A 24,961-nucleotide genomic window follows, 5' to 3' on the forward strand; every position below is an offset into this window, starting at 1 on the left:
TGTAGACAGTCAGAGAAGATATATCCACATTTGACATGCTACCCTTTCAATAGGCTTATCAGTATTTCACACGTTAAATAATTTGTCTTGCCTATCCATTAGGATCCCCTTATCTGCTAGAGCCAAAGAAAAACTTCTTTTAAAGAAAAATCTGTCTCATTAGTTCCTTGTACCACTGCAAAATATTAGTATTTTCATGATTTAGCATATTTATTCATATTTAACACATGTGAGCAAAAAGATGCTTAGGGTCATTTGCTATTTAAAAGCTATAATCACAGCTTGTTGTTGTGTGATGTTTAGTCACTAACTGGTGTCTGACTCTTTGCAACCCTATGGATTATAGCCTGTCCATAGGATTTCTTGACCAAGAATACTGGAGTGGGTCTCCATTTCTTTCTCCAGGGGATCTTCCCAACCCAGGGATCGAACTCACATCTCCTGCATTGACAGGTGGATTTTCTACTGCTGAGCTATCAGGGAAGCACAGTCATGGCCTAGTATATATATAAAATTATATATGTGACAGTAAAAGAAATGAGCATAACAATTCCAGTAAAAGAAGTTATCCAATATAGCAGAAACAGTGCCAATTGTGTAGACATATAGAGAGCTAAACTTTAAGCTTTTAAATTTTAAAAAGCAATTTAACCTTACTTTTATTACTTAAAAATTTCTGTAAATATAAACTTTCAGGTAACGTCCCAGATTGAGTTATTTTGTGACATTTCTTCTCTGTCCTTATCGTTTCATTATCATTTATGTGCAAATCTACTTGTAAGTGATCTAAATATGCTGTGTGCTAAGTCGCTTCAGTTGTGTTCAACTCTTTGCAACCCTATGGCCTGTAGCCCACCAGCCCCCTCTGTCCATGGGATTCTCCAGGCAAGGATACTGGAGTGGATTGCCATGCCCTCCTTGAGGGCATCTTCCTGACCCAGGGATAGAATCCATGTCCCTTATGTCTCCTGCAGGTGGATTCTTTACCTCTAGTGTCACCAATATAAAGATATCAGCTCTGTCCCTATAACTCTATTTATCACCATAGAATCATTTAAGAGAACAAAAAGGAAATAACTTTTTTTGAATTGTTTGTTGTGTATTTGTTCAGTATTTTTAGTAAGCCTTGATTATCTGCTCTTAAATGATGAGGAGGTTTCAAATAAATATAATTGGTTTGTTTTTACTTGGAATTGGTTCTTGTTTATGCAGTAGTCAGTCATAAAGTAAGAATTCTGAAGTGTACAAGGTACAGAGAAGCAGCTGGAGAGTTTAGTCATGTTTACAACATACAGACTCAATAGGTAGGCATTTGCTTCTGCTTAAAAGCCCAGGAATCAAGAGCCTGTGATTTGATTACAGATTTGGGAGGAAATTAGAAATAAAACTCAGCCCTAAGAATAGTCCACTGATTTTCCCTAAAAACAAAAAGTGGAATCAAATTCACATTTCAACAACTAGATAAATAACTTATAACATGTTCAGGTAGACAAATAAATTATAACATGTTCAACTGACAATAATATTATTCAGTTTCCAAAACATTAGAATTTCTTGTGGTAAACAGAATAATGGCCCCCACAGGGATATCCTTCTAAACCTATGAATAAGTCACTTTACATCACAGAAAGACTTTGCAGGTATGAATAAGTTAAGGAGTTTGAGATGGAGGGATATTTCTGGATTACCTGAGTGGACCCAGTGTGATCACATGCCCTGCTCAGAGGGAGCCCAGTAGAATGAGAGCTGAGAAAAGACAAAAGGACCATGAAGACAGAAGCAGAAATCAGAGAGGAGAGAAGATCCCCGGCTGCGGGCTTTGAAGACAGAAGAGGTGAGCCCAGGAATGTGGGCTGCCTCTGAGACTAGAGAATCAAGGAAACGGATTTCTCTCCTACAAGCTCCAAGGAGTGCAGCTCTGTGGACACTTTGTAGACCTCTGACCTACAGGCCTGTGAAATAATGAGCGTGTGTTGCTTTAACCAGTGTGTTAATGGGCACTTGTTACAGCAGCGATAGGAAGCTAATATGCTGCCTAGAAAATCGCTTGTGCCCAGTACCTTGATCTCTAGTGAGCAGGTAGGTCTGTAATGATGCTCCTCATAAGAGGCCAGGACTCAATTGTATGTGCCCATTAGCAACGCAAGTGCTGACTTACCTTACACTACCCGAGTCCATTATGCCTCTAGAGCAGGAAGATGCTCATGAGTAAATTATCCCTGCCTTTCACCTATTCAGCTGAGTATAGGCATCTGCCAGTACAGCATGTGGGGGTCCTTCCCACGCATCTCCCACCTGCTCTGTGAACCGTGTAAGTTGAATACAAGCAGAAAAGCTACTTCACGCTTGTTATTTTGTTTGGCTTTACAATTTGGTTTCAGTTTTTCCTTAAACCAATTTTAATTTTGAAGTTAAAGCTGAAGGCATCTAGGTCAGATTTGCCCCATCAGAGAGGAACCAATGCCCTCATTGTTCTAGTAAAATTTCTTTGTGTTTGTTTTTGCAATTTCATTCCCTTTGTGAGTTATACCTAATAGGACAGGTTATTTGGAAGGCTTTCATATGCATTAACCATAAATCTTACCTGACTTATGTGCCAGGGCATCTAAGGATACAAGGGGGTGTGAAATTAATTTTTGACCTTAGTATTCTGCATTTGGTTAGGACAGTCAAGCAGAAATTTTGATTTTTGTACTTGGGAAATTGCTTGGCTCAATGTGTTGACTTTTTAGTTTGAAGCAGAGCTTTGACTGTTTTTCAAGGCGGGTGGGATGGGGAGGGATTTCTGCGATGGTGGTGTATCCTTAGCTAACTTCAGTCATGCTTGCCCGCATGTGTGCATGCCTGCTCAGTTGCTCAGTTGTGTCCTACTCTTTGTGACCTCGTAGACTGTAGCCCACCAAGCTTGTCTGCCCATGGGATTTTCCAGGTAAGCATATTGGAGTGGGATGCCATTTCCTCCTCCAGGGGATGTTCCCAACATAGCAAACAAAAAATGAATTATATAGAAGGGAAATGCTAAAGACTCCCACTTGCCTTTTGCTTTTTAAAATATACCTATACAATGAACACATATCACTTGACTTGAAAGGGAAGTGCCTATGAGATCTACTTTGCAGTAGTAACAAAAACAATCAACATTAAAAAAAAATGTAAATAAAATGCTTGGTGGTAAAGTTGAGCTTAGGCTTGAATAATTAAATTTGGGAATACAAGTTTGCTACTGAAGTATAAACCCCTAAAACCACATAGTTTATTAATTTTCTGAAACACTGAGAAAGAAAACTCTTTTGACACAAATGGTAATGTCATAACAACTTAGAGAGTATAAAACTAGGATCAAGAACCTCTAACCAAAAGCAAATTGTAGCCTGTCAGTTTTGCTGCTTAAAACTCAGCATTCAGAAAACTAAGATCAAGGCATCCAGTCCCATCACTTCATGGCAAATAGGTGGAGAAACAATGGAGACAGTGACAGACTTTATTTGGGGGGGCTCCAAAATCACTGCAGATGGTGACTGCAGCCATGAAATTAAAAGATGCTTGTTCCTTGGAAGAAAAGTTATGACCAACCCAAACAGCATATTAAAAAGCAGAGACATTACTTTGCCAACAAAGGTCCATCTAGTCAAAGCTATGGTTTTTCCAGTAGTCATGTATGGAAGTGAGAGTCAGATCATAAAAAAGGCTGAACATTGAAGAATTGATGCTTTTGAACTGTGGTGTTAGAGAAGGTTCTTGAGAGTTCCTTGGACAGCATGGAGATCCAACCAATCCATCCTAAAGGAGATCAGTCCTGAATATTCATTGGAAGGACTGATGTTGAAGCTGGAACTCCAATACTTTGGCCACCTGATGCGAGAAACTGACTCATTTGAAAAGATCCTAATGTTGGGAAAGATTGAAGATGGGAGAAGGGGACAACAGAGGATGATGGTTGGATGGGATCACCGACTCAATGGACATGAGTTTGGGTAAACTCCGGGAGTTGGTGATGGACAGGGAGGCCTGGTGTGCCACAGTCCATGGGGTCACAAAGAATTGGACATGACTGAGCAACTGAACTGAACTTAGCAGTCTGTTTTGGAACAAAATCAAATTAATGAGGTAACTGTTCCACAGCATGCTACCCAGGATGTCTATAGACAAGTGAAAGCTCTTAAATAAGAATAAATTTGAAATTATTTATTTCTGTACTCTTACTTAGCCAAGTAGTAACATAAATGTTGATAATAGTGGGCAATCAACTGGAGACTGTCTTCTGTAAACATATGAAGGGGAGAAGCAACAGTAGTGAACATGTTGGTTTTGAAAGTGCTAAGTATATTTAAAAATGCTTTAAGAATATTTCATTTGAATTGACACCTTGTTAAACAGGTTATGTTCAATCTTTACCAAAATACTGTTCTAGACTGAAAGAGTCAGTGTGCAAATCATCTCCCACTATTTATTGACATTTATGATATCAGATGTGCTCTGGAATCCTCTATCTTTTTTAACAGAATAGAAACAGTGTGAACCAAGAAGACAAGAATTGAGGATATCAATCTGAGAACTTTATTTCTGGCAGTAACAAGCTGTAAGACCTTTGGAAAGCTGTTTAGTATGTTTTCCCAGAATTATGTGCATCTCTGAAGGAAGTGTTTAGAACAGATTTCTTTTTCTTTTTTTTTAAGCATTTTACAACCTGAAAGTGCTTTGATTCTTCCTGTGCTGGAACATCTATTAAAGATGAGAAGTCTCTTTTACTGTTTTCTTTGATTCAGTAATTCATCACCATTCATTTCTTGAAGGCCTACTATGTCTCAGGGACTGACCCAGGTTTTATGGAGATAATTGACCTAAAGGTATTTAAAATCTAGTTGAGGTACAGTAAAATAATTATGGGATGAAACAATACCATCTATCATGGGACATTTAATTGATTATTATCTGCTCTCCTAAAGGACATTTGCCCTCTTCCCCTCAAATATTTTCCAAATCCTCCATCTCCATTCGTGAAAGTCACTTTTCTTTACTCCTGTTGTTGTTATTGTTTAGTTGCTAAGTCGTGTCCAACTCTTTTAGCGATCCCACAGATTGTAGCCCACCAGGCTCCTCTGTCCATGAGATTTCCCAGGCAAGAATACTGGAGAAGTTTGCCATTTCCTTCTCCAGGGGAGCCCCCCAGCCCAAAGATCGAACCTGCGTCTCCTACATTGGCAGGCAGAGTCCTTACCACTGAGCCACTAGCAAGGCCCCCCTTTACTCCTTAGAGAACCAAAACCTTTCTACAGCCTTTCTGCAAATAGTATCTCACAAACTGCTTCCAGTAGAGAGATTTCTAACCACTCAATTTACAACACTGCCTTCCAAAGAGACTAGCATATTTTCCAGAATTAAAAAAAAAAAACACTCACAAGTTAAACAGTGAGATTAATAACAAAACTGTAGCGATTGTTTAAATCAGCTACCATAGTATCTGTTTCGGATCAGCTATGAAAATAATGTCAGAAATATTCATCTCAATTTCTTCCTTGCACAGATACTAAAATCTGCATAAATATAGTATATCTACATGGATCCAGTGTTAAAATTTTTTAAATGGGTTGATAGAGCCAGACATTGGAGAGACTGTGTCCAGAGACTCCAATTGTTTAAAGGCAAATACATACTCTTTCTTTGATTATTTGTTATCCCTGCAAAAAGGTAAGTAAGAATTACTCATCTGTTAATTTTGTGCTTCCCAAAGATCTAGTTTGCAACTATGGTTCTATATTGTAACTTAAGACAGTTATGTAGCGTTTAGGTAGATAAACATCTGTGCCCAAGACTTGACTACACCACAAATATGCTCTGTGACCTTTGATCTACTTAATTTCACTGAAATTCCCAGTTTTTATTTCCTTCATCTATAAAATGAAGGAATTAAACAAGAAATTCTATAATTTTTTCCAGAGCTAAATTTTTACCACTCTATTTTGATGGTTTGAAATTTCTTATAACACAGAAATAAACTGATGATACTTTTCAATTTAAAAAAGTCCAAGAAATAGCAAAACATGAACACAGGTATTATGATCATTCCTTAGCATTGTAAATTTAGTAAGTTATTAACTTCATGTTTGAAGCAAAAATTAAAATGTCTTTAATAATCAGTGTGGAAATGGAAATAACATCGTATATCTGAGACTGTGTAAATAATGTGCATAGCAAAGAGGCTTAATTATTAATAATTCTCAAGTAATGTGTATTTCATTTGAGATTCTCTGCTATCTACAGCTCTGGAGCTGTAGTGACAGTGGCGATAGTAGTCCCTCCTAGAGATTGTATGTACATGAATTATTTTTTCATGCAGAGATTTGAGTTTGTTTCTATGTTGCTGACTTTTAAAAAAATTTAGAACGTGTCTACATGGTCTACAAGTTGCTCAACTCAAGCGTAAAGCAATGGATTTATTAACAGTGCTTGAGCAGACTCTAATCCTTTTAGCTTTGCTGTTTCATTTCAAAATTCATCAGATCCTCTGGCTTGACAGGGTCAGTTTTGGTTTTCAAAGTTTGGGGCCAAATGTCTACCTGTCTTAGGAAAGCCATGGGCATTCTGTGTCCCAAAGTCATGGGCATATTCATTTAATAAATTATGTAATACTGGAGTCTCTTCTTTGATTCAGTTCTTCACTGGTTACTGTTATTATTTGGGGTAAGGTGTAGTGAAAGTCGCTCAGTTGTGTCTGACTCTTTGCAACCCCATGGACTATACAGTCAATGGGATTCTCCAGACCAGAATACTGGAGTTGGTAGCCTTTCCCTTCTCCAGGGGATCTTCCCAACCCAGAAATTAAACCCAGGTCTCCTGCATTGCAGGCAGATTCTTTACCAACTGAGCCACAAGGGAAGCCCAAGAATCCTGAAGTGGGTAGTCTATCCCTTCTCCAGGGGATCTTCCCAACCCAGGAATCGAACCTGGGTTTCCTGCATTGCAGGTGGATTCTTTGCCAAGTGAGCTATTAGGGAAGCCCAATTATTTGAGCTTTTATATTATTTGGAGGTAAGGGGAGGTCTAAAACTTATTGAATCTCCTGGTTACAGCATTGAATAGACATCTTTAAAAAACTAACCATACCTAACTTGTTTGTGTGTGTATATGTTTTTGTGTGTGTGTGAAGCTAAAGTTAAAACATTGTCATTTTGATACCTAGAAAACAATAATCTATTAATTATACATTTCCACCTTAGGAGAATTTTCTTTAAGTGAGTGCTTTGTGTGTAAGCCATTTGAAACTGATTGTGTCTCCCTATTTTTTAGACTGTTGGTTCAACCTGTATGCTACTTTTTAAACCTGATCACACTGAAACAGTACATTTTAAATGTTCTTCATTAGTGAATGTTTGGGAGATAATGATACCTATATATCAGGATGTTTTCTGTTTGATTTCTGGGTTGTAAGAAGTAGTGAACCTATTAAAAGAGATATTGCCCTTCAAATAGCTTAATTTTTTGTGCAAATTTTTCTAATTTGTTCAACTTGCATCAGTTTTTTTAAAAACTGCTTGTATTGATTTGAATTGATGGCAACTGCTTGTATTCCTTTGAAAGCATAAACTGCAAGTAATTTAATTATTGTTTTCAAGGTAGCTTTATTAATTATATCACTTTGTTTAAAATATTTATTCATCCTAATCTAATAGCAATACAATTTTATACTATCCTTTTAGATTACTCATGCTATTACTTTATTTAATGCAAGAAACCTGGAAATGTATGGGGCTTCATTCTTGTATTAACTATTATTTTGTCACTGTTTTGGTATTTTTTTGTATATTGATTAACTTGTAAGTATACTCTCTTTGCCTGACTAGTGACTTTCTCCAAGTTTGGACTTGCTTTTCTAAAAGTTATATCAGTACATAAAGTCTTCATTAATTTTTCAGATTTAAAGGTTTGTGTTAAATAAGTGTTTTTTCATCTGTAAATGAAATAGTATACTGGTAGATGTGGAAGTGGAAATTATGCAAAGCCTTTGGTCAGACAGTTTAACTTATTGTTTAATGGTATAACATTTATATGATGGATTTGAGAGAAATGGAACAGCTAATCTAAAACTTGCTTCAAATGCAGCAGTCTGAGATATTCCCTGCTTCTGTGCATTTTTAAACTAGCAAAAGGGTTCTGAAAGGCATTTCAACTAGTTAAACTGATTGATATGTGTTTATTCAAAATCCATTCAATGATTGTTTACTGAGCACCTGCTCGATACCAGACAGAATTCTAGGCAATGGATAAAGAGTGGTAAACAAAAAGGAGTGGCCTCTTCTACTGTGGAGGGTATCACCCAATGGGAAACCGTCACAGCACACAAAGAAACCAATAGCTATATAATTAGAAACTGCAATAGATGAGAAAAAGAGTGAGAAATGATTGGGAAGGTGATGGTGGTGAGCACTTCAGATTGGAAAGTCAGAGGAGACCACTTTGAAAAATTATATTTAAGGCGAGAACTAAAGGAAGCAAATGATATTTCTTTTTTTAAAAAACTAGTTTATTTATTTTAATTGGAGGGTAATTACTTCACATTATTGCAGTGGTTTTTGCCATAGATTGACATGAATCAGCCATGGGTGTACACGTGTTCCCCATCCTGAACCCCCCTCCCACCTCCCTCCCCATCCCATCCCTCAGGGTCATCCCAGTGCACCAGCCCTGAGCACCCTGTCTCATGCATCGAACCTGGGCTGGCGATCTATTTCACATATAATGCACATGTTTCAATGCTATTCTCTCAAATCATCCCACCCTCGCCTTCTCCCACAGAGTCCGAAAGACTGTTCTTTGCATCTGTGTCTCTTTTGCTGTCTCGCACAAATGGTATTTCTTTCACACACTTTTTGTGTGTGAAATTGAGGAAAAGCTGTATGGGGAAAAACAAAAAAAGAAAGCAGTGTGTGCTGTCAAGGCAGAAAGGAAAGAACATGGCCTGCCAGAGAGACGAGAGGAGGACAGCTGCGCTACAAGGCGGGAGAGGAGGAGGGCGTGAGCTGAGCTGGCGGCAGAAAGGCGGGAGAGCAGACAGCGCGGAAGCCTGCAGGAGCGCAGGTTTCTCCAAAGTGAAGAGAGAATCCACCAAAGGACTTAAACCAGTAGATTAACATGATGTCAAGTATCACTTTGGCAGTTTGCTGATAATGAATTCAAGCAAGGCAAGAATGGAGAAGGGGACAGGAATAAGGAAACCAGTCCAGGGAACAGGTGATGATGGCTCAAGCTGGGGCGGTAGAGACGCAGCGAAGTGGACAAATTTGAGGCAAGTTGCCGAAATTTTATTCACAAGCTTTATTAATGATTGATGGAGGAGGAAGAAGACTAACTTCCAGTTTTCTGATGTGAGTGGCAGGTTAGATGGTGGTGCCAGTAACTGAGATGAGATTGAACAGGGGGGAAGAAAGCTAGGAGTATAATAAAAATATATGTGTCTGGTCATGCTAACACACACTGCGATGCCTCTGATACACCCAAGCGGGTGTGTCAAGAGCCAGAGACACAGGATCTGAAGTGTGAGCTAGTTACAAGCTTGGAGGCATTATAGACAGACAGAACCAAGCCCTGAGCATTGAGAAGAGCCCCAGCTAAGAGTCGGGGCAGATAAGGAAGTGGAGGTCGGCTCAGACCAATATTGTGAGCTCAGATACATCCATGGGCTGAGAAGTTGGGATTATGCATGTCTTTGACCCTGATGCTGGGAAAGACTGAGGGCAGGGGGAGAAAGGGGCTACAGAGGATGAGATGGTTGGATGGCATCACCGACTCAATGGACATGGGTTTGAGCAAACTCCAAGAGATAGTGAAGGACAGGAAAGCCTGGCATGCTGCAGTCCATGGGCCACGAGGAATCAGACAGGATTTAGTGACTGAACACCACCACCTGTGACAACAGTTCTGTGGACGATGAGAGTGGAATTTAGATAGGAGGTGATTGAAATGCACATAACTTGCTTAAACAAATCTTTAAGAAGTTTGGCAGTTACAGAGATCAGATAAATGGATAAAGAGGTCAGATAAGTAAACAAATCCAGGCAGGAATTGCAGGGGAATATGGAGTCACAAGGAGAGTTTTGATGATTTTGCTTTAGGTGAAATGAATTGCTGTGTACTGAGGGAATAATTCAGGAGAGGGGAAAAAGTTGATAATTGTGGAGAAAGTAGTGACTTAGTGTGCTAAGTCCTTGAAAAAACCTGAGGAGACAGGACATGGAGCATGTACTTACAGACGTGGTCCTCTCATGCGGGCAGAAGCCTGGGAAGTTCTCCTGCTCTTTTTGTGTCATCATGTGGGTGGTTTAAACCAGTTTCTGATTTTTTTTCAGTGTGAGAAATTTGTCTTAACAGAGAAAATAGTGAACACCTATGATTTAATTTTTGTTTCATGACATAAAAGGGCATCTAGTGAAATATAAGTTTTCTGTTCATCTCAGGTCCTAGTCAACGAAACCACTGTTATAGAAGCTAGTATATTTATTTCAGAAATATCCTGTTCACATTAATGAATACTTATGTCTGTCTTTAAAAAAAAAAAATATTGGTTTACTTGTTTGGCTGTTCCAGGTCTTAGTTGTGGCATATGGGATCTATTTCCCTGACCAAAAATCCAGCCAGGCTCCCTGCATTGGGAGTGTAGAGTCTAAGCCACTGGACCATCATGAAAGCCCCTTTTGTCTGTCTTTATGTGTATATATATATGTATATGAAAGTGAAAGTGAAGTCGCTCAGTCATGTGCAACTGTTTGCGACCCCATGGACTGTAGCCTACCAAGCTCCTCTGTCCATGGCATTTTCCAGGCAAGAGTACTGGAGTGGGTTGCCATTTCCTTCTCCAGAGGATCTTCCCAACCCAGGGATCGAACCCGGGTCTCCTGCATTATAGGCAGATGCTTTTACCATCTGAGCCACCAGGGAAGTCCAATATATATATGATAAATATTGTATAAATAAATAATATATATATTTTCTCCATTTTTTGTGTGTGTCAAAGTGCCAACAAGAAAGTGCTGACCAATGTAAGAAAATTCAAAGAAAGCTTATTTAGAAATGATTAATTACAGGGATGTATGGAATGCCAAGGGCTCAGGTATGAAGAGCCTAGGACTAGCTGCAAAATAGTTGACACCACTCTTAGACTCAGAGAAATGAGGGGAGGGCGAGGTTAGAAAACTCAGAAGTACACATGGCAAAGTTGAGAGGAGACATATCTTCAAAGGGCATGGCCAGACTGAGGCAACCACACAAGAAGAGAACCAGGAAAATGAATACTCTGATGTATTGCTTTTCTCTTCCTCCAAACTCCTGCCATGGACTCCCATTGGTTAAACCCAATATGAAATCATAGGAGTTAGGGTTTTTCAGTGCATCTGCTTCACGGAGCTGAGAGCAGAGTGGAGAAAGAATGAGAGTGATTCTGGAGTACAAACAACTTCCCCCCCACACACACTCACTAAATTGTATTGAAATATAACTGGTACACAGAAGAATGATACCAAAAAAAAAAAAAAAAGAAATCTTAATGATGCAAATAACAATAGTATGATCACTCACCTAGAGCCAGACATCCTGGAGTGTGACATCAAGTGGACTTTAGGAAGCATTACTATGAACAAAGCTAGTGGAGGTAATGGAATTCCAGATGACCTATTTCAAATCCTAAAAGATGATGCTTTGAAAGTGCTGCACTCAATATGCCAGCAAATTTGGAAAACTCAGCAAAGGCCACAGGACTGGAAAAGGTCAGTTTTCATTCCAATCCCAAGGAAAGGCAATGCCAAATAATGCTCAAACTGCTGCACAATTGGCCTTATTTCACATGCTAGCAAGATAATGCTCAAAATCCTTCAAGCTGGGCTTCAGTAGTATGTGAACTGAGATCTGCCAGATGTATAAGCTTGATTTAAAAGAGGCAGAGGAACCAGAGATCAAATTGCCCACATCCATTGGATCACAGAAGCAAGGGAATTCCAGTAAAATAGCTACTTCTGCTTCACTAACTGTGATAAAGCCTTTGATTGTGTGGATGGCAACAAACTGGAAAACTATTAAAGATATGGGAATACCAGACCATCTTACCTGCCTCTTGAGAAACCTGTATGCCAGTCAAAAGCAACAGTTAGAACCTTGCATGAAACAATAAACTGGTTCAAAATCAAGAAGGGAGTACATCAAGGCTGTGTATTGTCACTCTGCTTATTTAACTTATATGCAGAGTACATCATGCAATATGCCAGGCTAGATGAATCACAAACTGGAACCAGTATTACTGGAGAAATATTAACAACTTCATATATTGAGATGATATAACTCTAATGGCAGAAATTGAAGAATTAAAGAGCCTCTTGATGAGGATGAAAGAGGAGAGTGAGAAGTCTGGCTTAAAACTCAACATTCAAGAAACTATATCATAGCATCTGGTCCCATCACTTCATGGCAAATGTATGTGGGAAAAGTGGAAACAGTGACTGATTTTATTTTCTTGGGCTCCAAAATCACTGCGGACAGTGACTACAGCCATGAAATTAAAAGACACTTGCTTCTTGGAAGAAAATCTTGACAAACCTAGACAGGATATTAAAAAGCAGAGGCATCATTCTGCCAAAAAAGCTTCGTATAGTCAAAGCTATGGCTTTTCCAGTAGTGTTGTATGGGTGTGAGAGAGTTGGACCATAAATAAAGCTGAATACTAAGGAATTGATGCTTTCAAACTGTGGTACTTGAGAAGACTCTTAAGGGTCCTTTGGACTGCAAGAAGATCAAACCAGTCAGTCCTAAAGGAAATCAACCATAGATAATCATTGGAAGGACTGATGCTGAAGCTGAAGCTCCAATATTTTGGTCACATGATGCGAAGAACCAACTGATTGGAAAAGACCCCGGTGCTGGGAAAGATTGAGGACAGGAGGAGAAGAGGGCAACCAACATTGAGATGTTTGGATGGCATCACTGACTTCAGAGATATGACTGCACAAATACGGGGAGATAGTGAAGGATAGGGAATCCTGGTATGCTGCAGTTCATGGGGTCGCAGAGAGTCAAACGCAACTGAGCGACTGAACTGATAGTGTGAAATAATTACCACAATGTGGTAAATTAACACACCCATCACCTTATATAGTTACTTTTTTTGGTGCGGAGAAAACTTTTAAGATCTACCCATTTAGCCTCTTTCATGTATATAGTATAGTATTGTTAACTATAGTAACCTTATTGTAACTCAGACGCCCAGAACCTAGTCATCTCATAACTGGAAATTTGCACCCTTTGACTACATTCACCTGTTAACTACAACCCCCAACACCTGCCCCTGGCAACCAGCAACCCACTGTTTCTATGAGCTCATGTTGTTGCTGTGTGCTCTTTTTTTTTAAGCATTTATTGAACTTATTACAATATTGCTTCTTTTTTTGCTTTGACCTTTTGGTCATGAGGCATGTGGGGTCTTAGTTCCCTGACCACGAATTGAACCCACATTCCCTGCATTGGAAGGCAAAGATTTTACCACTGGACTGCCAGTGAAGTCCCGAATTCAGTGTTTTTAGATTCCACATCTACATTAAGTCACACGGTATTTGTCTTCCTCTGTCTGACTTACTGCAAATGGATGATTTCCTGCCTTCATGTATCATCATATTCACTTCACTATTCACTCGACCACCACAGCAATCGTTATTTAAAACAAATGGAGGCATATTATAAACACTGGTCTATACATCTTGCTTTCTCTTGCTGACAATATATCTTAGAGATTGCATCTGATCTGTGCACATAGATCTGCCTTGTCCTTTTAACAGCTTTCAGTGGTTTCATTATGTATTACCTTCATTTATTAGTGGCTTCCTAATCAATGAGTATCTTTTCTTCCCATTTTTGGCTGACATAAATAAATAAGGCTTCAATAGATGTTTTAAATATGACTTTGTAAAAGTGTACTAGGATATGTGTGATAAATTCTTAGATATAAATTAGCTGAACCAAAATTTGAAATTAATAGACTTGGTCAGTAATCCACCAAACAGTTTGCACTCTGCTCCAGAAAGCAAAAAACATAAGTGTTAGTCACTCTTTGGACCCGACGGACCTATGTAGCCCGCCAGGATGCTTCGTCCATAAAATTCTCCAGGCAAGAATACTGGAGTGGGTTGCCATTCCCTTCTCCAAGGGATCTTCCCAACCCAGGGATCAAACCCAGGTCCCCTGCTTTGCAGACAGATTCTTTACCATCTGAGCTACTGGGAAAGCCCTCTGAAGAACATAAGAAGGGTCTTTTCTTAAGTATCTGAGATATGATCAATGAAACATCACTAATTTAATCTGTGAGCTTAGTCACTCAGTCATGTCCAGCTCTTTGTGACCCCGTGGACTGTAGCCCGCCAGGCTCCTCTGTCCCTGGGATTCTCCAGGCAAGAATACATGCCCTCCTCTAGGGGATCTTCCCAACCCAGAGATCAAACCCAGGTGTCCTGCATTGCAGGCAGATTCTTTACCATCTGAGCCACCAGGGAAGCCCAATTTAATTTGTACTTCTTTGATTTTGAATGATGTTGAACACTTTGCTATACGTTTAAAAGTCATGTGTATTTTTTTTGTGTATGAACTGCCCCATTCATACATGCTCTTTGCTCATGCTTTAATTGATTGTTTTTCTTGTTGATTTATAAGGATTCTTCATATCAAAAAGAAATTGGCTCTTTGTCTGCCTTATTAAAAAGTCTTCCCTGTGTGCTGCTAGTCTTTGAACTTGGTGATGTTTGACCATGAAAGATATATTTTTAAATTTTTATGAAGTCAAATCTATTAATCTTCACTTTTATAGTTTCTGGGTTTGTGTCCTCATTAGAAATACTCTTACAGTTACAGATTACAAAATGAACTCCTTCGTACTTTATTATTCTTTTAATTTACTTTTCATATTTAAGAGCTTTATCTATGTGGAATTTATCCTGGTATCGAGTATGAAGTAAGGGACTTCATTCTTTCTCAAATAAGTAGTTGGTTGTCGTACACTATTTATTAAGTAGTCCATTTTGCCCACTTATTTAACATGCCACTGTTAATATATTTAATTTATACATATATCATTGTATTTACTTCTGGATTCTCACAGTTGTTCTATCAGTTTGTATTTCTCTTAATGCACCAATCTTAATTTCTTCTTATTATAGACCCACTTAGTGTTTTATTATTCACTAGGAATCATCTTACCCTGTTATGCATCAATTTCAGAGTATTCCTGGCTGTTGAATATATTTTCCACATAAATTTTAGAATTTTAATGACTTTTCTAATTTCTCATTAGGCATGTTTATGCTAATATTCTCCTAACAAGATTTGCGTGTGTGTGTGTGCACGCACGCGTGCGCTTAGTCATGTCCAATGCTTTGTGATCCTGTGAACTGTGGCCCACGAGGCTCCTCCATCCATGGAATTTCCCAGGCAAGAATACTGGAATGGGTTGCCCTTTCCTTCTCCAGTAGATCTTCCCAACCCAGGGATCAAACCCATGCCTCTTGAGTCTCCTGCATTGGCAGGCAAATTCTTTACCACTAATACCCCCTGGGCACAACCATTCTAAATTTAGCTCATTTGGGAAACTTTTTAATTATGAATTTAAATTTAAAAGTTAATATCTTAAAATTTCTGATAGCATTTGAAATTTGCCTACCTTTAGTTATATAAGAAAAGTTATTACCTCAAACTGAAAATGTCACTGTTTGTCACTGTTTCCTAAACACAAAATATGTGAGACATTTTTGCTTGATTTATTTCCAAGTAATCATCTAATAATATAGTCTCTTTAATCCTTTTGCTTCTTTTCAGTTTCATTCTACTTCAGAAATTTATAATATTCTACTTGGGACATTAAAACAGCTATTTCGGTGGGATTTTTTGCCTTTAGTTTTTCCTCTCCAATCTATTCTGCATAATCTGACTATCTTAATATCTTAAAATACATATTTACCAAGTAAGGTTATTTTTTAAGAGTCTTCAATGGCTCTTGTTGCTGGAAAAAAATGTCCTAAATCCCCAAATTACTGAAAGTCATCTTATTAGGGCTCACAGTAATAGAATTTTGCCATGTATTTCTTTGATAGTCTGCTTTCTATTTTCATGTGGATAAAGTTCAGAATCTCTTGGGGAATTGATGGTCTGTGCCTCCTCACACAATATCCCATAAATACTAGTTCTTGCAACTAAACTTTTTGATAAGAAAGCTTAATTAAACATCACAGATTATTCTACATAATGGGCACTCAATAAATAAATGTTGAATGAATAAACAAGGCTGTCTTCTCCAGGAAAATCCTTAACTTTATGATTGACACACTCTATGGCCTGAACTAAGCCTAGGTTCATAAATTTAATATTTGCTGTTTAGGCTGCTTTACACTTAAAGTAGTATAAGGCAGCACGTAATGACTTAAATGTAACTATCAAATGTATATTAGAAAGCCAGATGTAGGTCAACCTCAGGGTAGATTAACTGAAGGTCTATGTTAGTTAGACTATATCTGCTATTGCAATAAAGACCAAATCACCTCACCTGTTTCACTTCTATTTCTTAACAACATTTGCAGAGGTGGCTCAGGGCTGGTATGTTATCCAGAGCCCAGTCTCCTAACAATTTTCCTGTTCCATCCTCTTGTGTTCTGAGATGCCTGCTCCAGGTCTCACTCACTGTCAAGGATTCATTGCAGGAAGGAGGGCAGGAGGGCAAAACAAGACACCTGTCCCCTAAAGTACAAAGAGCTGGAGAATGGTATCTTTACTTCTTACAGCAATACATTTCATTGCTATAGGAGAAGGTGTCTTCCCAGGTGGCACTAGCGTAAAGAACCTGTCTGCCAATGCAGGAGGGATAAGAGAGGCAGGTTCAATCCCTGGATTGGGAAGATCCCCTGGAGAAGAGAATGGCAACCCACTGGATTATTCTTGCCTGGAGAATCCCATGGACAGAGGAGCCTGAAAGGCTACAGTCCATGGGGTCACAAAGAGTCGGACTTAGCACGCACTCACGCATGCACATAGGAGAAGGGGATCATAGATTTGGGGAACAGTACGCAACATGTTGACTTCATTAAGAAGACCGGTTCTTTGCTTTTTGTTTCCTGGAGACTAGTAGAGTCTCCCTTCCAAAAGTGTACTGCCATGAGGAGGAGAGAAGATACCAGAAAATATCAGGGTGATGATAGGAAGGAAGAAAGGGGAAAGGGCTTGGCCAGACATGCACACTTTCTGCTGTAACCCTCCCTCCTGAAGGCAGACTTTCCTCTCTAGCCAAATTTGACAATTCATTATTTCATATCCACGTTTTGTACTGTCATACTTGTCCAGGCCCCTGGGTTCCCTCCATGTGGAAAGGTGCTCCTCCACTTTCCAGACTAAGCTAAGTCTATATTTCTTTTCAGGAAGTGAACTTTTCCATAAAACCTCAGTATACTCACATAATAGTAGTTTATCACCTTAATCCTGTGGCAAAGCCTTTAATATTAAGCATAGAGAGACCTGACTTGTTAATTACATTTTTTAAAAGCGAGTATAATTTCTTGAGGACAAAATTGCTTTATTCTTTGCTTCTCCATAGTTTGTTTTAGAGTGACTGGAGCAGGTTCTGATTATAAAGAGCTTACTGTTGTACATTCAGGTTAAACAGAATGTTCCAGCATCTGGAAACAGGTGAAGGAACTAATGATCTTGTGTCTCCCTCTCCTCCTATGAGCCTATAATGTCTTAAGAGATGTTATATTCAAAAAATTATGGGGAACATATTTTAAAATTATATTTCAAGATAACTCACATTTATTATAATAGAAATTATTCTTAAGGCATTTATGTTGTAAGGCTAAAATTAATGATTTATATGGTTAGTGGAAAAATGTACAATTTTTAGACATATGAACCGAAGATACCTGATAATTTTGAATGGAAGTTTCAGGCATAGGAGAAGGAAATGGCAACCCACTCCAGTATCCTTGCCTGGAAAATCTCATGGACAGAGGAGCCTGGTGGGCTGCAGTGCATGGGGTCTCAAAGAGTCGGGCACGACTGATTGACTAACACTTTCTTTAGGCATAATTTCTACTTTATGAAGCAGAGTAAATATTTCCACATTTGTGTGTGAGTGAGTGCTCAGTTGCTTCAGCCGTGTCCAACTCTTTGCGACCCGATGGAATGTAAGACCCCAGGCTCCTCTGTCTGTGGGGTTTCTCTCCAGGCAGAATACTGAGTGGATTGCCATGCCCTCCTCCAGGGGATCTTCCTGACCCAGGCATTGAACTTGTGTCTCTTGAGTCTCCTGCATTGGCAGACTGGTTCTTTACCACTAGCACCACCTGGGAAGCCCATGTCTATATTTAAATATTTCTATAAATAAATGCTTGTTGAAGGAGCACCATCAATATAAAATTAGCTTTTCTGGTTATGCAACTATAAAACTAAGTTAAGTAGTAATGAAATACTAAATTAGTTCCTAAAATTATGATGACCTCTCTATATAATTTCAGTTTGAACAGAATAAATATAAGGCAGTAATATATACTCCATAGAGAGTATGCCTTCAAATAAAATTAAAATCTAACTAGGGTGAGAATAAAAGTACTAAAATATTTTTGAGATCAATATTGAAGTTAATGCAGAAGAAAACCCTGCCATGATAGTGGAAATAGCTCTGAGAGCCAGGAGTATTAAAAACAGCACTTAAGAAACCAAAGTTTCAAAATGAATTTCTTGTCTTGATAAACAGAAGTAAAATTGGGAACTGACTGAATGCGAAAAATCATAAATTCAGGAGTTCATTTATGCTAAGATGGCAGTTTATAAATCACTTTAAATAATTTTTCAATAGTTCATAAAATACTGTATAAGTAACTGAATTTTTTTTCCCTAAAGTTTAGAACATGGCAAATGTAATGTCTAGGTATAAAATTTGTGCAATCTGAAAGCAGGTTAAGTATCTTAGTACTGGCCTCTGTGCAAGTACAAAGTAGCCTTAGAACCTCAGCTGACTCTGAGTTTGAAAGCAGGGAATTTCATTTTAAGGTGAAATGAAACTGCCTTTACTGTGTTTACTTCCTATGAATTACATGAGGTCTGTAGTCAGATTCTGAAATCCTTAAACCTACTAACTGAGATTAGGAGATTATTATGTTGTCACTCCTAATGCATCATACAAAAATGGTAGGAGAGCCTATGAGAAAAGTACAGTCTCAGGATAAATGGCCGCGTAGATCAAATTTACCCTTTCCACATGCTGTCTTCTCTCTGTTCCCTCTGTCCTCGGGCCGTTGCTTCTCCTGGTGTCTTCCTTCTTTGAGGTCCTACTGTAGCAAACTGGAAATCCCTGGAGGCTTGTAATTAAAACCATTACCTCTGACCAGCTGCATGAATTGTAAGGATAATGCAAAACTTTTAATTTTATTTAAAACTATTTTATGAGCAGGAGGCATAAATAGACGTTTCTCAAAAGAAAAAATAGGTGGCCAACAAGAGAAGATGCTCAACAGTAGCACCTTAAATACAACACAAGTGAACTTATCTGTGAAGCAGAAACAGAGTCACTAATAGAGAGGACAAACCTGTGACTGCCAAGGGGAAAAGAGGTGGGGAGGATGGGCTGGGAGCTTGGGATCAGCAGATGCAGCTCACAGGTACAAAGGATGAACAAGTTCATACTGTATAGCGGAGGGAATATATCCAATATCCTGTGATACATCATAATGGAAAAGAATATAAAAAAAGCATGTATGGATATGAGAGCTGGGCCATAAAGAAAGCTGAGTGCTGAAGAATTGATGCTTTCGAGCTGTGGTGTTGGAGAAGACTCTTGAGAGCCCCTTGGACTGCAAGGAGATCCAACCAGTCCATCCTAAAGGAGATCAGCTCTGTATGTTCATTGGAAGGACGGATGCTGAAGCTGAAACTCCAGTACTTTGGTCACCTGATGCAAAAAGTTGACTCATTGGAAAAGACCCTGATGCTGGGAAAGATTGAAGGTGGGAAGAGAAGGGGACGACAGAGGATGAGATGGTTGGATGGCATCACGGACTCGGTGGACATGAGTCTGAGCCAACTCCAGGAGACAGTGAAGGACAGGGAGGACCGGCAGGCTGCAGTCTATGGAATCGCAAAGAGTCACACACGACTGGGTGACTGAACAACAACAACAACTGGATAACTTTGCTGTAGTGTAGAAATTAATACAGCATTGTAAATGAAGTATATTTCAATAAAGTAAATTTTGAAGTATAAATACAGCTATTTTGACTTTGTAAAGGATAAAATAACACACCTTCAAAATGCTTTCAAGGCTACCAGTGCACTCAGTTATGCTGTCGGATTCACATTTTTTTAGATTTGAAGTAAAATTTCTTCCGCCATCCCTGTTTAAATGTATCCATAGACTACAAAGTGAGCTGCTATAAACACATCTGGTACGATTTGCAGTTTCTTTTATTTTTGAACACCAATTTTCACAATGCTTTACAATTAAAATCAAGCATAGAAGTAAGAGAGATACTCAGGATAAACTAAACTGCACCTGTCATGCATAACCCTGGGTAGAGTTCTTGCATCCATCCGAACAGCCCCTCTGTTCATGTTGATTGACTTTATGTTGAGTGTGTGTTATATATTTGAACTTCCAAAATATAGCTTGTGGGTTCTAAAGCGTTTTGGAAAGAATTGGCACAACTGAAAGGAGGATTCTGCCTGAAAGACTCGCTGATGCCAGGTGTACAAGATGAAGCACAAGCGTGGTGTCGTGGAGCGGGTGTCCTGAGCCCCAAGTCCAAGAAGATCCTGACGTCCGCCCTCAAAAGGCAGGGCCACGCCGGCCGAGGGGAGGCAGCCAAGCCAGGGGAAGCCAAGGGGCTGGATCCTGCCCAGCCCGTGGCCCTCATCCTGTCTTTCAAGTGCAAGTCTTGGACATCCATGAGCACGTGATCCTGTCTCCCTAAGTGCCTGCCAGCCACCGCAGACCTGGCCAGACCTCTGGGCCAGATGTTCCTCCACCTCTGGGTTCTCGCTGGAGCCCCTGCACAAGCCCCGGGGTGGTCTCTGTCCACCTACCCCTCATCTCTGGTCGGAGTCCCTGTGTAGGAAGGATCAGGGTCTCCCAGGCTGCCTAGTTGGCGACCCAGCGCTTGCCAGCTGCAAATAACCTCAGGACAGAGTTAACTGAACACATCCTCTTCTCCTGGAGCCCCTTGATCACAGCAAATTGACAGCTGTCAGCTTCTCCCCTGTATGTTCCTCATCCTGGTCAAGTAGCTCTCAAGTTGTGGCAGCAAAGTCATTTTGATTCATTTTTGACATGAATCAAACTTTCAAGTTAGGACAAGCTCTGAAACAAATTATACATTTCCTGTGACCTACTAAAATAATTAGTTCACCAGAGCAAGAGTCTGGATGTAAGACTATAATCATAGATAGGAATAATCGATATCACTTGTAGTGAAAGAGGTGTTTTCTCTGAAATTATTTCAGTTCTTTGGTGTAAATCCCTAACATTGAGTTCATTCATTCTTTCACCCTGTCAATAGGCATTTACTGAATGGCCTACACACCTTGTCATGCTAAGAAACAAAAGATCAGAATCCCTCACTGAAGAATCTCACAGTTTAGAAGAGACGGATGCTCAAACAAATAATAGCTAAACAATGTGATAATGGTATATTGTGCCACTGTGTGTGCATCATTGATTTAGTTGTATTCTACTCTTTGAGACCCTATGGGCTGTAGCCTACCAGGTTCCTCTGTCCATGAGATTCTCTAGGCGAGAATACTGGCGTGTGTTGTCATGCCCTCCTCCAGGAGATCTTCCCAACCCAGGGATGAAACCTACATCTCTTAAGTCTACCTGTATTGGCAGGTGAGCTCTTTACCACTAGTGACCACCTGTGAAGCCCAGTGGTATATTGGACATAAATAGATGGTTCCATAAGAGTGTGGGAGAAGACATAAATAATTAGGAATGGGGAAGCTAGGTTAATTCATATTTTGTTTTGCTTGGTAACTGGTCCTAACATTTTTTTAATATAGTGATAAAAATTATGGTTTGAAATATATTATATTTGAATCAGCTTGATATAGAAATAAAACATTTATCACCATTAACTATTAAAATGCTAGTAATCAACATAGGAATAATGTCAATTTAAAAATATAAATTTTAAGAAACAAACATTAATAAAATTAAATTTTTATTTGAATAAAATATCTTTTTTAAAGAAATTCTTAACACTGAATTTTAGAAATATTCAGCTAATCTCACTTGACTATTACATGGTTCCTGTGTGTGTGTGTAAGTGCACACCAATCTTTTTATTTTAATCATTTTGATGTAAATTTTCTCATTTGTATGTTATTTAGAGCACATTTAGATTCCCACAAGGTTTTCCTTTGAGACACAGTATACTCTGTACTACATCCCCCTGAATTAATTGATATAATGAGCTGATGTAAATTACTTTCACTATTAGCCTGAGCTATTATTAAACATAACAATTTAGAAGGTAAACATCCCATACAAAGGCATTTAAGTACTGAAATCCCAAATTAAGTATCAAGGATGATTTTTAGCTTTACGTAATGTTGGGGTGTCTGTATCATTGCTTCCTCCCGTGGTCTGGAGAATCAGGACTATTGCATATGAATGCCTTCTGCTGAGGTCGATGCTTGTGCACCTGTAGAGGGAAGTTGCTATGGCAATAGACCTGAACAACCCAAGAGCACCCACCCACTGATCATGGTTCTGCCTCCTCCTTGCTGCTTTCTTGAGTCCTCTGCTGGGAACAGTTTTCAACATTTTAATTATAAAAAATGCAAGTCCTCTTTTAAGGCACAAGTGAAATGCTGTTAACTTTATTAGACCCTTTATTTATATTTTACCCATAACTACTCTAGTCTCCATGTTGATGTAACATTTCATATGCTTTGATGACACATCAAATTCATCTTGTTATTGCATTTTGCATCAATCTTATCTCCCACCTCCATGTAAGTTATAGGGTCTTTGGAGAAGAAACACCTTTGGAGCCTGAATAATACCCAGTCCAAATTCACATGGAATATAAGTGCCTATTAAATGTAGAGTGAATTTTCCACCCCACCTCCTACAAGTCCATCATTATCCTCTTCCAATACTGTATTTTCCTCTTCATAATGTTCTTCCCCTCATTTTCTTTCCTTACAGTCTGTCTATTCATTGAGGCTCCACTGGAAGCACTTTATCGTAAGCTAGATCCCTCATATGAAACTCCATAGTGCATTACTTGTCCCTACCTCATGCCACTTTTTATTTCCACCTCATATTATGATTTTTGTGGATACAGTGTTTTACTTTGCTCGGCTTAAGCTCTTGAAAGGCAGCAAATAGAATCTTGTTTATCTTCTGTTTCCCATGGTGCTCAATAATTGTTTGTTGCCTAATGAAAGATTTGTAAAGAGTTAGAGAGAGACAGCATTTCATGACAAATTGGGCTATGCCCTGCTAGGGTAGTTTTAGGCAAGGCTGATGGTAAATTAAGAACAGGGAATGGAGAATAGAATCTCTGAGGTCAGTCCTGTTCTATTTTACAGCAATACACTGCCAGGGTTTTATGATTATTGATGTGTGAAGGGTGTTTGTCTATCAGTCAACCTGTGACCCACTATTATGGGTTCTGCCTTGTTAATATGGGTGGACTTTTCTGCTTTAGATAGTTTCCCGTTCAAATCTAGAAATTTTTTGTGAATGCTAATGCATAAGAAGAAAATAATTTGTGCTATATTGAAACAGTTTTCCAGAACAGATTACAACTTAACTATGTCTAGGATACAAGCAAAGTATAAAATTGTGCCCTACAAGCTGTGGTTTAGATATTCATAACTTCTGCCTGTTGACCCTCTATTTCTTGCTTATTAATTACCTACTTTAATTAATTAATTACCTACTTTATGAACATTATCTCCTAACCTCAAAACTATTTATCAGGTAGGTATAATTACTCTATTTTTTCAAATGAGAATATTAAAGCTTAGAAAGGTTAAATTACATTACCACAATTGGCCATCAAGGAAATGCAAAACAAAGATTTGAATACAAACTTGTATTTTTCCCCTATATTAAACTTTCTACCTTGTTACATAGATGGTTTTTCTTAGCCAGAAGGGCATAGGAGAAGGGGTAAGGAAGATTTAGAAATCTTTTCTTATAAGGCTAGTCCATTCTCTTTATTATGACCATTTTAGAAACTCAAATTGCTCTTACAAAAAACACACAAAAAACAAAAGCCTTTCTGACTTGGTACTATTGGCTTTGATAAAGGATAGTACAGAAAACAAGATGGCTTATGTTCTGTCTCTCACAGGGAGGAAATTTAACTAATGTCTTTGTCTTTGTACAAAAGAAAATAAAATGAATCTGTGATATGCAAATGAATCTCTCAACTGTTTGTTAATTTCTACTGTTTACTCAAAAATGGGAAACACCAAGACTGTGATACATCATCTTTTGTGTGTTTGGCACCTTCCATCATGAATCATATTAATCTGCTTAAACTAACAAGGATTAATTGCCTTGTTAAGGCAACCTGGCATTGAAATGATATATTGCCCAGACAGCTTGGAATTTGGCCACTCGTAAATCTCATTTGCTCGCTGGTTTATTTCTGTTTGTCTCTTTCTCTGACAGATGTGTGCCCAATCACTGTGAGCATGGTGGGAAGTGCTCTCAAACGTGGGACAGCTTCAAATGCACTTGCGATGAGACTGGATACAGTGGGGCCACCTGCCACAACTGTGAGTGCCAATTTATCTCACTTTAAACGTGTAATTGCATGAGAATCCCAGGTCTTCAGCTACGATTTTAAGCCCAGCAACCTGAATAATCCACATAGTCAATCACTTGATTGTGAAGCACCCAGGTTTTATTGCTGCTTTTCTAGAATAGTATTCAAGTTGTCAA

The 24,961-nt window shown here is 38.8% G+C and overlaps 1 protein-coding gene and 1 non-coding gene across 2 annotated transcripts in view; one reads left to right on the top strand and one right to left on the bottom strand.

The window, feature by feature from the left end:
• CNTNAP2 (contactin associated protein 2) overlaps positions 1-24,961 on the top strand; it is a 1,529,631-nt gene that overhangs the window by 644,106 nt on the left and 860,564 nt on the right. The window contains exon 11 of the mRNA XM_065938525.1: positions 24,689-24,795. Within this exon, the coding sequence (XP_065794597.1) occupies positions 24,689-24,795 (107 nt within the window). The remainder of the gene's footprint in view (positions 1-24,688; positions 24,796-24,961) is intronic.
• TRNAY-AUA (transfer RNA tyrosine (anticodon AUA)) lies at positions 10,860-10,932 on the bottom strand. The gene has a single exon. It is a non-coding gene; the product is annotated as a tRNA-Tyr (tRNA).

This window comes from Muntiacus reevesi, chromosome 6 (genome assembly GCF_963930625.1).
Source record: "Muntiacus reevesi chromosome 6, mMunRee1.1, whole genome shotgun sequence".
NCBI classification, from domain to species: domain Eukaryota; kingdom Metazoa; phylum Chordata; class Mammalia; order Artiodactyla; family Cervidae; genus Muntiacus; species Muntiacus reevesi.